Source organism: Phacochoerus africanus, chromosome 8, assembly GCF_016906955.1.
Source record: "Phacochoerus africanus isolate WHEZ1 chromosome 8, ROS_Pafr_v1, whole genome shotgun sequence".
NCBI lineage: Eukaryota > Metazoa > Chordata > Mammalia > Artiodactyla > Suidae > Phacochoerus > Phacochoerus africanus.
Window position 1 is genome coordinate 94,698,413 of NC_062551.1, and position 15,715 is coordinate 94,714,127.

General features: G+C 44.1%; 1 protein-coding gene across 18 annotated transcripts in view; it reads left to right on the forward strand.

Annotated features, from left to right (window-relative positions):
• Positions 1-15,715, forward strand: part of MACF1 (microtubule actin crosslinking factor 1) — a 334,551-nt gene that overhangs the window by 121,875 nt on the left and 196,961 nt on the right. For 11 of the 18 annotated variants that reach the window (XM_047793443.1, XM_047793433.1, XM_047793438.1 and 8 more), the window contains exons 3-6: positions 71-160; positions 2,404-2,499; positions 4,502-4,579; positions 9,091-9,183. In XM_047793443.1, the coding sequence (XP_047649399.1) occupies positions 71-160; positions 2,404-2,499; positions 4,502-4,579; positions 9,091-9,183 (357 nt within the window). The remainder of the gene's footprint in view (positions 1-70; positions 161-2,403; positions 2,500-4,501; positions 4,580-9,090; positions 9,184-15,715) is intronic. The other 7 variants (XM_047793448.1, XM_047793447.1, XM_047793451.1 and 4 more) reach the window with 1 other exon arrangement.

Genomic DNA, 15,715 nt, shown 5'->3' on the forward strand with positions numbered 1-15,715 from the left:
GAGATGGTTGTGTAGATAATAAAGTAATTCAGGATCAACTAAAACTGGTCTGTTTTGCTCTCCTGCACAGGTCCGCAAGCACATCAATGATCTTTATGAAGATCTGCGGGATGGCCATAACCTGATCTCCCTCCTGGAGGTCCTCTCAGGCATCAAACTGGTGAGCTTCTCTCTCTTCCTAATGAGTGGTCTCCCAGGGTGGCCCTGTTAATGACTTGGGGGTCCATCCTGTTGAGTGTTAGGGCAGTGGTTGTCACTGCTCCCTGTGTTATATGGGAAGAAAAAGTGGAAGAGGTGATTGGTGGACTCTGTTTCTAACTCAGACTAACAGGTTAAGAATGATATGATTCCTTTCCATCTTAAATTGATGTACCATATATATATATATATATAATTTTTTTTTGTCTTTTGTCTTTTTAGGGCCAAACCCGAGGCATATGGAGGTTCCCAGGCTAGGGGTCCAATCAGAGCTATAGCTGCCAACTTATACCACAGCTCATGGCAATGCCGGATCCTTAACCCACTGAGCAAGCCAGGGAACAAACCTGCATCCTCATGGGTACTAGTCAGATTTGTTTCTGCAGAGCCATGACTACAACTCCAGTATGTTCTTATTTCTCGATGGAATCAGATATCATTTCTGTTCCTTTCATACCTGCATATTTTCTCCTCACTTGATCTTTATTTATAGATGCTAGTATTTCTGGAATAGTAGATTCACATTTAAAGTTTTTTTTTTTTTTTTCGTCTTTTCATCTTTTTGGGGCCACACCCACAGCATATGGAGGTTCCCAGGCTAGGGGTCTAATTAGATCAGTAGCTGCTGGCCTATGCCACAGCCACAACAATGTCAGATCCAAGCCAGGTCTGCGACCTACACCACAGCTCATGGCAATACCAGATCCTTAACCCACTGAGAGAGGCCAGGGATCGAACCCGCAACCTCATGGTTCCTAGTCAGATTCTTTCCACTGCATCACGATGGGAACTCCTAAAGATTTTTGAATAAGATGTATTTTTCTTCTTACAGCTTTATGTCAGTCTGTATAGATTCCTTCTGTTTTTCCTTCTGTGAATTGTTTTATTTTCTGTATTTAGTAAAGACCTGAAGTTTACCTTTAAAAGCCCAGGTGTTTAGTCATTTTTTCCCCCAAATCACCTCACTTTCTCCCTGCTGTGATTCACTGTCTCTCGCAGATTTGGAGAAGTGCTGAAGGTGATGTCTGATCATAGCCTCAGATGCAGTACATGTGGGCTCCTTGGATAATCAGCTATACCTGCCTCCTCCCCAAATGTATTAGGCATGGCTGTGGAAGCACCTACCTATTTGAGGGCTCCTCGGATGATAGTCCTTATCCTCCCTTTGTGTGAGGGATCAGCACAACCCCACTGTGGGCTCGTTGTTCATGTACGTGAGCCTAATGGGAGCAGGTGCTCCTGTGCAGCACCCACTCTGTCTGGAGCCTCGCAGACACCATGCTCTTCATTTAGAAGAGGCCAGGGCTGCCTCCTGGAAACGCCTGTGAGGGAGGAGTGCCCTGGAGAGGCCCCAGCACCAGGAGCCCATGGAGCCAGCACACTTGCTGCCTTGGTGAATTCTCAGTTTGTCATGTTTGTCATGTTTCAAGAGCAGAATTTGGCATATTGGATTTCACTCTATAAGTGATAGCTTCTTCTAGGTTTGGGGCTTGGCTTCCCCTGGGCCCTTTGTTTTGGTTTCACATTTTTGGGCCTAGAAATAGAATTAATTTTATAATTTTTAATGGCCTAAAATTAATAGATGCCTTTATTAACACAGCCAGTACATATAAATTCTAGTTCTTCTCTGGTCCTCTTTTATAAATCTCTTAAGTAATCAGAATTTCACTTGTGCTGAACTTTACTTTTCAATGCCCACAAAGTTATATTTTGGGCAATTTGGCTGGTATATTTGTTGAATGTAGTGATTTTGTATTGAAAAGATACAAATCTTTTCAATGAAAAATAAAAATCTTTTCAATGATATTGCTTATAACAGGTTAAAACCAGTGCAGTCTAATTTCTTTTCCTAGCCTTTGAAAACTTATAGGTGTTTATGGGGATAGTCATGGAATATTATCTTTTCACCAGAAACCATCCAAATATCACTTTCATGGTTATTATCACCCTTTCTCCCTGAGTTGGTTCACAAAAGCAGAGAGAGAAGGTGGGTGGCCAAGAAGAACTGAAGCTGTGTTTCAACATAAGAAGTGTTCAGTACAACCATCTGCTGTGGTCTTGATTTGGTTTTGCATCTTTGTGGAGGTGGGAGGGTATTTTCATATTTATTTTCACCTTTTTTTTTCTGCATTCATTTCCTTTTCATTTTTGTGTTGCGAACTTCCTGTTACTCTGCCGTGTCTTTGTCTTGGTTGGTGGTCAAAGGAGCCAGCAGGGCTGAAGACCCTCCGTCTGGTGAGCATGCCCTCCTGGCGCCACACACACAGCGAGGAGCAGGAGGAGGAAGATGATGATGATGTAGTAGGTCCTCCTGGGGACACCAGCATCCCAGCCTCACTGCAGGGCCACCAGAGAGTTTGGGGTTCTCTTGGTCTCCAAGGAGCTCGGTTACCAATTGCCTTCTTCCTTGTCTACCTGGGAATTTGGATCCCAAAGAAAGTGGTTAAAACTAATTGTGCCTCTTGCCACTGTTAGATGATCCTGGAGTGGGAATTGTTTTGCTTATCTGAGAGTGGCTAGCACAGAACGAAGATTGGTGTTTGGCAGTGTCAGGTCCCTTTGTGACCTAGAGACCCATGACTTTCTGGTGGCCTTGCTGTGTTGTCTGAGTCCAGACTGCAGAATTGTGAAAGCTTAGTCGCGACAGCATGACAGTTAATTGCTCTTGACTCCACACTGCAGACTAACAGGGACTCTCTCTCCGCCTTTCTGGCCTCTAGGTTGTCACCACACACCATGTCATTTGCTTTCAAAACAGCCTGTTGTTTGCAAACCACTCACTGCATGGAAATTCTCTGCCTTGGTCAATAACACCTCTAGGTGCTGTAGAGGACAGAGGTTTAACTTGCATGTTCTTAAGGGTATTTTTGGTGGGAAGTACATAGGAGCAAAGATAGAGTGGGTACAAGGGCCGTTTTCTGCTTACAGACTCTAAACTAGAGCCTCTGATCTTTCTTCAGAAATAAGGGTTAGGGAGTATTCCCATTCTCTGTGTCCAAAGTCATCTTTTCACTCCATTGATTTCCCTCCTCATTGCCTTAGAATGTTTAGTTTCTCACAGGCCCTGTCATCTTCTAAGCCATACTCACAATTAGTTTAGCTGCAATGACTGAGATGAGGTTGTTGCTAAAAAGATTTTTCCTAAAGTATGACTTATAAAGTTATCCTGTTACACAGTGAGGCCTCAACCCATCTGTAGCTGACCCTGGTTTGGGAGGGTTATTTAGAAGTGTTGGGAGACCACAGAGAGATGCTTCCACCCTTGTCTTTCCATGCATTGGGTTATTTTTTACCTGTTACTGTCTGGGGCAGTTTCCTCTGTGCATGTAAGCACAACGGAGCTGTCTTGTATTTTATCAGCCTTTAATTGGTACCAACTTGACCTTTACAAATGAATTGGGTGTAATCTAGTGAGAGTGATGTTTTAGTCCCAATTTTAGTAAAATGAAAAACAATATTGGAAAGCGAGCAGGGAAAACATTCCCGGGTAGATAGTCATCCCTGCCTGTACTCACTGGGGAAACTTGATGCACGTTTGGTTGGGTAGGACTTGAGCCATGGGCAGGGGCCACTGGAGGCCCTGGGTGGAGGTGGGCCTTCCGCATGGCTTGTATGTTATCCAAGGGCGAGCGACTAGAGGAAATACCTTTCTTCGGAGTACTATGTCGAATAGCCCCACACTGTCAAGGTCTTGTCTGCTTTGGGTATTTCATACTGGGGTAAAGGGTAGCTTTCTTACATTGACACCTGTCTTCCTAGAAAATAGGTTTATTGCTGGTTTCTGCCTCCCATTTTAGATCTTTTCACTTGCTTATTGAGCATGTGTAACTCCTCTTTCCCTATTTTAAAATCAGCTACCTCAAGCTTCTTTTGCCAGGTTTATAGTAAGGTTGGCTCTGTCCATTCCTATGCAATATGAATTTAGGACTTTCTACCCTTCCCTTACAGTAGCATTTACCTGTGATTCTGGGAGCCAGAGAGCCAAGTCTTCATCTCCATGAACCTCACATGCAGAATCAAGCCATGTATGGATGCAGAAGCACCTGTAGAGACACTGTGGCACTAATTCAGTGTTGTAGCCAAAGGTGCTATGTGTTCACGGGGATCCTGGTGGGGCCTCGACAAGCATGGTGAAAACACACACAGGCCCTGCCCTTGAGGGGTGCTTTGTGTCATGCTCCCACAGCTGGCTTCAACCAAGAGGAAATCTTTGTAGTCTCTTAGTCCTGGAAAAGAAAGAGGAAAGGGGTTTGTAAACTGGTATGGCTGCAATTAACATCCCTTTCGTTGTGTTTGTTTACAGCCCCGGGAGAAGGGCAGGATGCGATTTCACAGGCTGCAGAACGTGCAGATTGCCCTGGACTTCCTAAAGCAGCGACAGGTAAGGGTGTCCTGTGTGTTCCCCATCCTGCCAGGGAATGTTGGCTTCGGGTCCCTATTTAGGGATGGTCTCAGCGCCCCTGGTGAGTCCTTGGTAAATCTGGCTGACAGTTCTGAGTCTTGATTGCTAGTGAGCAGTTGTGTTGTGGGCAGATCATTTAGAAATCCTCACATGGAGCTTGTGGCCCGAGAGGGGGAGCCCTAGAGAAGAGAAGATGCAGAAGAGTGACTCACCTTAGGTGGAGGTCCAAGGGAAGAGGCAAAATAAACCAGCCCAGGAGGTGGGGAAAAGGAACGTCGTCCAGGAAGAGGGAAAACCAGTGCTCATCATCGTGAGAACTGGGTGAGGGGATGGTCAGGGTTGTTAAGTGACACGTCAGGGCCGAGGGGAAGGTCTCAGCTGTGACTTAAGAGAACAGTCCCCATGGAGCAGAAGAGTATTTAGAACATAGTAAAGATGTTTCCCTCCCTAGATGAGGAAGGAAGGCAACTCATTTTTAGACATGGGAGGAGAAGCCAGTGAAGAGGGAAAAGCTGAGAATGGGAGTGAGGAGGAGCTCGAGTCAGAGTGTGTTTGCCCTGGAAGACGCCTTAGAGATGGCTGGTCCAGCCTTCACATTTCATGTGAAAGGAAACCCAGAAATGACCTGCCCCGAATCACATCGAAGCTGAGACTTCCATGAACCAGGTGCCCTCACATTTGTGCAATGCTCCTTCCATGCTGCTTCCCACACACCTTCCTTCCCCCTACTGATTCCTAGTTGATGGAACCAGGTCCAGTGAGGGCTGAGACCCAGAGCACGGCCTGTGTAGTTTCTTTGGAAAAAGAAAAGAAAAATGCCTCTTAGATCCCGGGAGGGTTAAAGATACAGAGAGAGTTTGTGGTAGAGAGGAAGATGGATGAGGGGGTCAGAGTTCATTTGCTTAGAGAGCTGTATGGAAAAGATGTGGTACAGTTCTAGTTGCCAGGCAACAGCACCGGTCAAAATGACATGAAATGGTATGCATAGTTTTGGAGTTAGTTCATTTTTGTCGCTCTTATCAGTAATTCTCATTAACTTGGGAAGTTCTCTTTTTTTGTGCTCCCAAAGCAGTTTGCTTATATATAATACTTGTTACTTTTGTTGTTATTTCTCTGTTTGCTCCAATGCATCATAAGTCCCATGAGGACAGGAAATGTGATCTTACTTAACACTTTTATTTTCATCACCTGTCGTAATGAATGGTCCATAATTGGTACTTAATTACATTTGTTGAAATAAATTGAGAAATGAAAAGTGGTAGGAGAATTGGAGGCCAAAGTGTTTAAAGTATTAGAGGAAGAAGCATTGAAATCTGTGTGTGTAGAGTTAGAGGAAAGCAGAGAGCCTTAATGGGCAAGGTGAACTGAGAAGAATTGATTAGCTAGAAATCAAAATAACGATAGAGATAGATTGGTTACTAGGATAGAATAAAAATGTGAGCAGTTATGAACAGTGGGCACAGAGAAGGGCAGAGAGAACTCTGGAGCAGCTCATGGCAATGGTGAGGTCCAATGTGTGGCTGTGTGGGTGTCTAAAGCAGAGTGAAAGTGAAAGCCATCAGATTCTGGAAGGCAGACAAATTATGCAGATGGGGTGATAGTTGGATCATCAGGATGAGTGCTGAAATTGCCAAGAAAGCCCGTAGAAGATGAGGTAGAAAAGGGAGGGGTTAGGTATGAAGTCACCAGGGAATGGTTGGCAGAGTTTGGAGGGTGGCTTGGGCAAGGAAGGCTGGCTTTACAACACAAGGGAAAAGCTGTTTTCAGAGGTGGGACTGAGGGCGGGCTTGGCTGAGATTGCTCACTCCCAGGTCTGTGCCATTAGTGATTAGCGAGCCTGCACAGAGACCAGAAGGCAGCATCTCCCACTGCCAGTGTACACAATAGACTGACATACAAAAGAGGGCAGGGACTTGCCCTGGTTCTTGGCCATTCAGGATGCTGTGACAAAATATCACAGCCCAGGTGACTTATAAAAAACAGAAATGGGAGCTCCCATTGTGGCTCAGCAGAAATGAATCTGACTAGTATCCATGAGGATGTGGGTTCGATCCCTGGCCTTGCTCAGTGGGTTAAGGATCTGGCGTTGCCATGAGCTGTGGTGTAGGCTGCAGATGCGGCTCCAATCTTGCGTTGCTGTGGCTCTGGCGTAGGCTGGAGGGTACAGCTCTGATTTGATCCCTAGCCTGGAAATCTCCATGTGCCATGGGCGCGGCCCTAAAAAAAGAAAAAGACAAAAAACAAAAACCCCAGAAATGATCGGAGTTCCTGCTGTGGCTCAATGGGATCGGTGGCGTGTTGCAAGCATTGGGACGCAGGTTTGATCCCCAGCCAGGCACAGTGGATTAAAGATCCAGCGTTGTTGCAACTGTGGTTTAGGTCCCGACTGTGGCTCGGATCTGATCCCTGGCCCAGGAACTTCATATGCCAGTGGTGGCCAAATAAACAACAACAACAACAACAACAAAAAAAAAAAACAGAAAACAAAAATGATTGAGGCAGATTTAGTGTCTGGTGAGGTTCTGGTTCAGATACCTTTTAGCTGTATCCTCACGTGATGGAAAGGTTAAGGGAGCTTTCCGGGTCTCAATTATATTTTATTTTTTGTCTTTTTGCCTTTTTTTTTTTCTAGGGCCTCTCCCGCGCAGCATATGGAGGTTCCCAGGCTAGGGGTCGAATCGGATCTGTAGCCACCGGCCTACACCAGAGCCACAGCAACGAGGGATCCAAGCCACATCTGCGACCTATACCACAGCTCACGGCAACGCCGGAACCTTAACCCACTGAGCAAAGCCAGGGATCAAACCTGCAACCTCATGGTTCCTAGTCGGATTCGTTAACCACTGCGCCACGACGGGCACTCCCGGGTCTCAATTATAAAGATTCAAATCCCATCCTTCAACAACTAATCACCCCCAAAAGGTCCCACCTCCACTTCCCTTCAGATAGGGTGTTAGGATTTAACATGAATTTTGGAGAGACACAGGCATTCAGGCTACAGCACTGGTCCCGGTAGTGTAAGGAAGAAGTGAGGTGTCTGTTTGAGGTTGTTGGTTCTTTAGTACATGAAGATTTCAGTTCAGTTGAAGAGTTAAAAGGAGGATAGCTCGGAGTTCCCGTTGTGGCACAGTGGTTAACGAATCCGACTAGGAACCATGAGGTTGCGGGTTCGGTCCCTGCCCTTGCTCAGTGGGTTAACGATCCGGCGTTGCCGTGAGCTGTGGTGTAGGTCGCAGACGTGGCTCGGATCCCGCGTTGCTGTGGCTCTGGCGTAGGCCGGTGGCTACAGCTCCGATTCGACCCCTGGCCTGGGAACCTCCATATGCCGCGGGAGGGGCCCAAGAAAATGGCAAAAAGACAAAAAAAAAAAAAAAAAGAGGATAGCTTAAGGACAGCTTGCTACACTTGACCAAGAACTCTGGGAGGGTACCACAGAGGCTCACAGGGGTGGAGGTGGAAACAGGCTGGTTTTCCTAGGACACTCTTGGTTTTAGCCCTGAAAGGCCCACATCTCAGGAAACCCCTCCGTTTCTAGCACACAGGGATGGTTGCTCACCCAGTAGGGGGAGGTCCTGTGTGTCTCTGTACATCATGTTGTTGGAATGAGATTTTATTAGTAAAGGAGATGCTGTGGAAGGCCTGGGAAGGTGGGGATGTCTGCGACAAAGGAGCACAAACAGAGGTGGGAGCAGGCCAGAGATCAGTGAGGGACAAGGCGAAGGTCTCTCTCTTAACCTTGGAGGGGGAAAAAAAAAGAAGTCAGGGCTGTGATGACTTAATTGAAAAGCAACTCACAATACTATGTGCCTGCAAGGTTGCTTTGCTGGTGGGATTGCAAAATGGTGTGATCATGCTGGAAAATTGTTTGGCAGTTTATTATAAAGCTAAACATATGCCATGTGACCCAGCAATCCCACTCTTAGGAATTTGCCATAGAGAAATGAAAACATATGCTCACATAAGAAACTGTACGTGAATATGGGAGCTTTATTCATAATTGCCCCAAACTGGCAGCAACCCAAATGTCCTTCAGTAGATGAGTGGGTAACTACAGTGTAATGTGTGGGTATAATAGAATACTCCTCCACAACGAAAAGGAGCAAACTATTGCTACATGCGGCAACTTGGATGGGTATCTCACAGTCATACTGAGTGAAAAAAAGCCGGTATCAAAAGATCACATACTGTGTGATTCCATTTATATGACATTCTGGAAAAAGCAAAACTGGAAACAGATCAGTGGTTGCCAGGATTTAGTGGGAAGGGGCAGGGTTTGACTACAAAGGGGCAGTACAAAATCACCTTTTTGGGCTGATGTGCCTTTTCTGTTATCCTGATTGTGGTGGTAGTTACACAGATCTATTCATGTGTCAGAACTGCACACCCCCAAAAACCCACTTAACTGCATGTAAGTAATGAAAATCTGTAACAATGAAATCAAAACAAAAAGTCACACAGTTCTGAAGTACCAGCTTGTGTTTCTTTTTCAGGTGAAACTAGTGAATATTCGCAATGATGACATCACAGATGGCAACCCCAAGCTGACCCTGGGCCTGATCTGGACCATTATTTTGCACTTCCAGGTAGGGCCTGTGCAGTTTGGGGTCCCTGTTGCTTGGTTTGGACGTGGCCTGGAAAGAACTAGAGGCTGCTCTGCCTTCCTCCCGCACCCTGAGCCTTCCTTCTCCGTATTTGGATGTGATTGAGGGTCAGAGTGGGAGCTGGAAAGGAAGATTAGGATTGGCCTGGAGACAGAACTGTTGCGGTGTAAACCCAGAACTTCCTCATCATTTGCATGATGAAATGGGATTTTTTTTTTTCCTCAGTTGTTTGTGCTTTGGCCCTGTCATTGGCAGTCTGGTTATTAGCAGTCTGCTCAACTGAGTCAAAACTGGCTCTTTAGGGACTCAGAATGTAAGGGATGGGAAGAGATGTTGGTTTTGATGCTCTTGAAGAGTGGAGTGAAAGCTTATAATCCTGCTTTGATGTAGACTTTTCCTGGTCCCTAATGACCCTAAATAAGCCTCGTTAATTGTAGCACTGTCTTAGTCAGTTTGGGCTGCTGAAATGAAACACCATAGGCTGGGCTGCTTAAACAACAACCATCCATTGCTCACAGTTCTGGAGACTGGAAGTCTGAGATCAGGGGGCCAGCATGATTGGCCTCTTGGTCAGGGCCATCTTCCTGCTGTGTCCTCACACGACCTTCCCTTGGGGTGGCACGCAGAGAAAGAGATCTTGTGTCTCTTCATCTTTTTATAAGGGCATTAATCCCATTATGGGGGCTCCACTCTCATGACCTCATCTAAAGCTAATTACCTCCCAAAGGCCCCACCTCCAGATACCATCCCATCAGGCTTAGGGCTCAATATGTGAATTTTGAGGGGACATGAACATTCAGTCTGTAGCAAGCACCTTGGTAGCTTGGTTTGTATGCAGCACTCATCACAGCCAAGAAGAATGGCATCTTGGTAGTGTTCACATGGTCACAAAGCCTTCCTATTGTTCCCCACTAAATAGGCAAATCATTTTCAAGTCTGGATTACTATTGAATCATTTTAGCTAAACAAAACTACTTCTCAGACAGCTTTCCTGTACCCAACTGCTGTGCACAAGGCTGACAGATTAGAGGGAGCCCTTCTTGAGCAGGTGGGAAAAGAGGCTGTGGCTTCAGTGATGTCCTAGTTGGGGAGTCGTTGCCACCTGCTGGGTGACGGCGGAACAGCAGGTGTCCCAGGATTCTTGAAAATGTGAGCAATTCTGAGTGCTCAGGGTTTATTTCTCAGGGCTCTGGTTTGGAGCCAGTGTTGGCAATCTGCAGTGTAAGTAGGCTTAGGAAAGTGTGGAGGTAACGTGTATTGTTGTGGAACCACAGCATGTCCTCAGGCATGCTTCAGATGTAGGGATATCCAGGAATGTGAATTTGGCAAATATGCCTTAGCAGGGTAGGAACAAAAACTTTGTTGAGCCTTCATGAAGCTATCCCCTCAGCACCCTTATGAACTAAGGGGTTCTTAGAGAGGTTGTTTGTATTTTTGCCACAAACCTGCCCTCACTTTGGGAGACCAATGGTCTCCTTGTAGGTGTGAGGTCAGAGGAATCTGTCCACTGAGTCTGTTTCCCCTGACTACAACTAAATCTCTCAACAAAGGGAAAGTCAGGGGCCACAGAGTGAAAACTGAGTTGGCTAATTAAAATTTTCCTGGGACAGGAGTTCCCATCGTGGCTCAGTGGAAGCGAATCCGACTAGGACCCATGAGGTTTCAGGTTTGATCCCTGGCCTTGCTCAGTGGGTTAAGGATCTGGCGTTGCCATGAGCTGTGGTGTAGATTGCAGGCATGGCTTGGATCTGGTGTAGCTGCGGCTGTGGCGTAGGCCGGCCGCTGTAGCTCTGATTAGACCCTTAGCCTGGGAATCTCCATGTGCTGAGGGTGCATCCCTAAAAAGCAAAAAATAGTAATAATAATAAAAAAAGACTCTTCATCTAAAGCAAACCATGATATTGTAACACTGTAAAAATCAGTAATTTCTGAGTTCCCACTGCAGCTCAGTGATAAATAACCCAACTAGTATCCATGAGGATGCAGGTTCGACCCTGGCTTCCCTCAGTGGGTTAAGGATCTGGCATTACTGTGAGCTGTGGTATAGGTTGCAGATATGGCTCGGATCTGGCATTGCTGTGGCTGTGGTGTAGGCCGGCAGCTGCAGCTCTGATTTAACCCCTAGCCTGGGAACTTCCATGTGCTGTGGGTGTGGCCCTTTAAAAAACAAAACAAAACAGTAATTTCTTAAAATCTTAAAATATCTGAGCAGTAGTAATATGTCCCCCGTTATCTCATTTAAAAAAAAAATTAGCTTTTTTGAATCAGAATCCGAAGTCCACACATTGTGTTAGATTTCCCCTCCTCTTTTTCTCTCCTTACGGTTTGTTGAATAAATCAGGTCTTTTGTCCTATAAGGTTTGTGTAAAGGTGCTGGTGGCATCTCTTGGGTGTTTTCTAGCAGTGTCCTCCATCCCCCTCTCATATTGCCTGTCAGTTGGTGCTTTAGGTCTCAACCTGAGGCTGGATCACTTTTCAGGTTCCCTTTTGCGGGGTGGGCAGGCAAGGATGATGATGTTTAATTCCATACTTTTATTGCCACACATCAGAAGGTACATAATGTTTTTTGTCTGTCTTCTCATGATGTTAGGCTTGACTAGTGGGTTCAGGTTTCATCAGCCTGATCCATCCATTTTGCACTCACTAGTTGCTCTTCACCTAAAAGTCTAGCAGCTACTGATCATCATTGCTGCTTCTATTATTTCATTAGAAGTTGCAAGATGTTGATATTCAAATTCTGTAATTCTTTTTTCTTTACTTAGCTGGAATAGCAGAACCTTACCTCATCCATAACATTGAGAAACAGCTCCTATGGGAAAGGCAAGATGAAAAGATAAATGCTTCCATCTTTCCCTCTGTTTTACCAGTTTTCAGAATAATTAGTTGATTTTCTAAGATTCTCCAAAGACCAATGAAAGTTTCTTTGTTGACATTTTTTCCCCTTAGTATCATTGTGACTCATGGATTTTTATTTTTTTATTTTATTTTTTTAATTATTTTTTTCATTTTTTTAATTACTCAAATGAATTTATCACATCTGTAGTTGTATAATGATCATAACAATCTGATTTCACAGGATTTCCATCCCACAGCCCAGGCACATCCCCCCTGACTCATGGATTTTTAGCAGACTTAACTGTGTATCAATTAAATACAGCTGTCATTCTTCCTATTACTCAGATAGCTCCATTACTGGCCAGTGCGTTTTTTTCAAGTTGATACTGGGTTCTTTGTCATGACCCCCATGGTCTTTGATAATGTCCTTTATTTCTTGGGTGTTGAGCTGTTCCAAACATTTTTAAAAAATATTTCCTGTTTCAGGCCTGGGAATAACAATTTCTCCAAGGAACTGATTTTTTTTTTTTTTTCTTTTTAGGGCCGTATCTGCAGCATATGGAGGTTTCCAGGCTAGGGGCTGAATCAGAGCTACAGCTGCCGGCCTACACCATAGCCACAGCCATAGAGGTGTGGCATCTGAGCCACGCCTTCCACCCTACACCACAGCTCATAGCAACACCGGATCCTTAACCTACTGAGCAAGGTCAGGGATCAAACCCACATACTCATGGGTACTAGTCAGGTTGTTACTGCTGAGCCATGATGGCACCTTTCTCCAAGGAACTGAAATTCTTTATTACCAACATCTGAATGCTACTGGGTTGTTACCATTTTTAGGCAGTTTGTGTGGACAGAGCTAGTCAACACTTTCATTTTTCTCTTTAAAAAAAAAATCAAGAATTTATAATGTAATTCTGATTCAAATTTAGAATTACAGAGTTTTATTCAACTTCTTTGATTTTATATTTGTATCCTTTTTTTCTTATGCTGAAAATCTTTATCCTAACCAAGTATTGCATATTACTTATTCCCTTTTCCACACATACACAAACACATGGATGCACATACATATAAAATCATGTATATATAATAGCTTTTATACAAAGTTGTATATATTATGTGTAATATATTTGATTCAAAACAACGACAGTGTTATTATTAACAACATTACTGAAAAGTTTGTGATTTTTTTTTTTTTGCAGTTCTTTTTGACCTTTGTGTATATCTCCTAAGGATGTACAAATTTTATTTTGAGAGCTACTTTTTTTTTTGTCTTTTTGTTGTTGTTGTTGTTGTTGTTGTTGTTGCTACTTCTTGGGCCGCTCCCGCGGCATATGGAGGTTCCCAGGCTAGGGGTCGAATCGGAGCTGTAGCCACCGGCCTACGCCAGAGCCACAGCAACTCGGGATCTGAGCCGCGTCTGCAACCTACACCACAGCTCATGGCAACGCTGAATCCTTAACCCACTGAGCAAGGGCAGGGACCGAACCCGCAACCTCATGGTTCCTAGTCGGATTCGTTAACCACTGCGCCACGACGGGAACTCCCAAATAATTTTATTTTTGAAGTGATTTAAGGAGTTCTTGCTGTGGCACAGTGGGTTAATAAGTAGGTTGCAACTCTGGCTCAGATTGGATCCCTGGACCAGAGACTTACATGTGCCATGGGTACAGCTTAAAAAAAAAAAAAAAAAAGTCCTTTGAAATAACTTCTGTGTTGTTAATCTATTACATTCCTTCAGTTTTTAAGGATTGCTCTTGTTCTCTTTCAACTTTATTTTACATTATATAGACCATATACATTGGTTGAAAGAGAAATTTTAAAACACGAGTACAAGGTATGCTCAGTGAAGTCTAGCTTTCATCTCTGCCCCCTCTAGCCTGTTTCTTCCTTTTCCATATAGTTAGCTAACAGTTTTAAAACATCATTTGGTTATCATTCTGTTGTTTAAGAAAATACATTCTTTTTAAAAATCAACTTTATTGAGGTACAATTTACGTACCATAAAATTGACCCATTTTCACTGTATAATTCAGTGATTTTTATGGGTTGAACAATCATCACCATAATCCAATTTTAGAACATTTTCATCATCCCGGAGAGATCCTCCTTGGCCATTCATTGTTATGCTCCATTCCCATCCACAGCCTCAGGCAACCATTAATCTTTTTTGTTTCTATAGACTTGCCTATTCCAGATATTTCATTTAAATGGAATATAATATATGCTTTTTTGTGTGTCTGGCTTCATTCCCTTAGCATAATATTCTTGAGGTTCATCCATGTTGTAGCTTGTATCAGTGCTTAATTCCTTTATTGCTGAAGAGTATTCTGTTGTATGGATATATCATATATTTTATCTATTCAGCAGTTAATGGACATTGGTGTTGTTTTCATTTGGGGGCTATTATAGATAATGTTTATGAATATTTGTGTGGACATATGTTTTCATTTCTCTCAAATATATACCTATGGGTGGAATTACTGGGTTATATGATAGGTTTATGTATAACTTTCAAAGAAATCGTCAAACTGTCTTCCAAAATGGCTGAAGCGTTTTACATTCCCACCAGCACAGTGAATGTGGGTTCCTGTTTTTCCATATCCTTGTTATTGTCTGTCTTTTAGATTATAGACATCACAGTGGGTGTGAAGTGGTATCTTCTTGTGGCTTTAGTTTGCAGGAGAATGTATTGTTTAACTGAATTCCACAAATATTTACTGAAGTCCAGCTATGAGCAAGGTCTTAAGTAGAATTTGTGGAAGATGCAAAATTGAACTAGATAGAGATTCAATCCAGTTCGACTCTGTAGTTTGGGGGAGTGAGAAGAGACAAGCTGTAAAATAACTTGATAGGGAGTTCCCGTGGTGGCGCAGTAGTTAACGAATCCAACTAGGAACGATGAGATTGCGGGTTCGATCCCTGCCCTTGCTCAGTGGGTTAACAATCTGGCGTTGCTGTGAGCTGTGGTGAAGGTCGCAGACGCGGCTCGGATCCTGTGCTGCTGTGGCTCTGGTGTAGGCCAGCGGCTATAGCTGAGATTTGACCCCTAGCCTGGGAACCTCCACGTGCCACGGGAGTGGCCCAAGAAGTGGCAAAAAGACCAAAAACAAACAAACAAACAAACAAAAAAACTTGATAGAGATTTATAGAATGAGGGAGGTATGGGAAAGGGAGATGGTACACAGTCTGCACTCAGTTATTGGAAGCAACCTGTTATAATTATTAACAGACCTTGTGACTTCAAGGGCTTTTGACCTAGCCCACTGTTGTCTGCCGTTTTACTAATTTTACAGAAAGGTATAAACGGATTTGGCCCAATCTGTCTTCAGATGTATATTGGCTACCCACTTTTCTCTGTTTGCTATTTTAGCATAGCTAAATGACTAGTTTGTCCTCTTGCAGAGGGAATTTCTGCTGCCAGAGTATTTTCCCAAGTGCAACCAACTACTAATTACTTTTCTTTGCTGTTCTGGAAGTCTTGGTATTTGCCTGCTAATTAGCTCAGTGTTTGGGAATGTGGGGAACAGCCCCCTGCTTGCAGTGCTTTGGTTGGCTCATAAGGGATCATGTAGAACCTCCATCTTCCTTGTCTTACTTGAGATAGGGTGTGATGGTCTTCTAGTCTTTTATTACTGAGCGAACGTCACTGTATTAGCTATTCCCACCAAGAGCA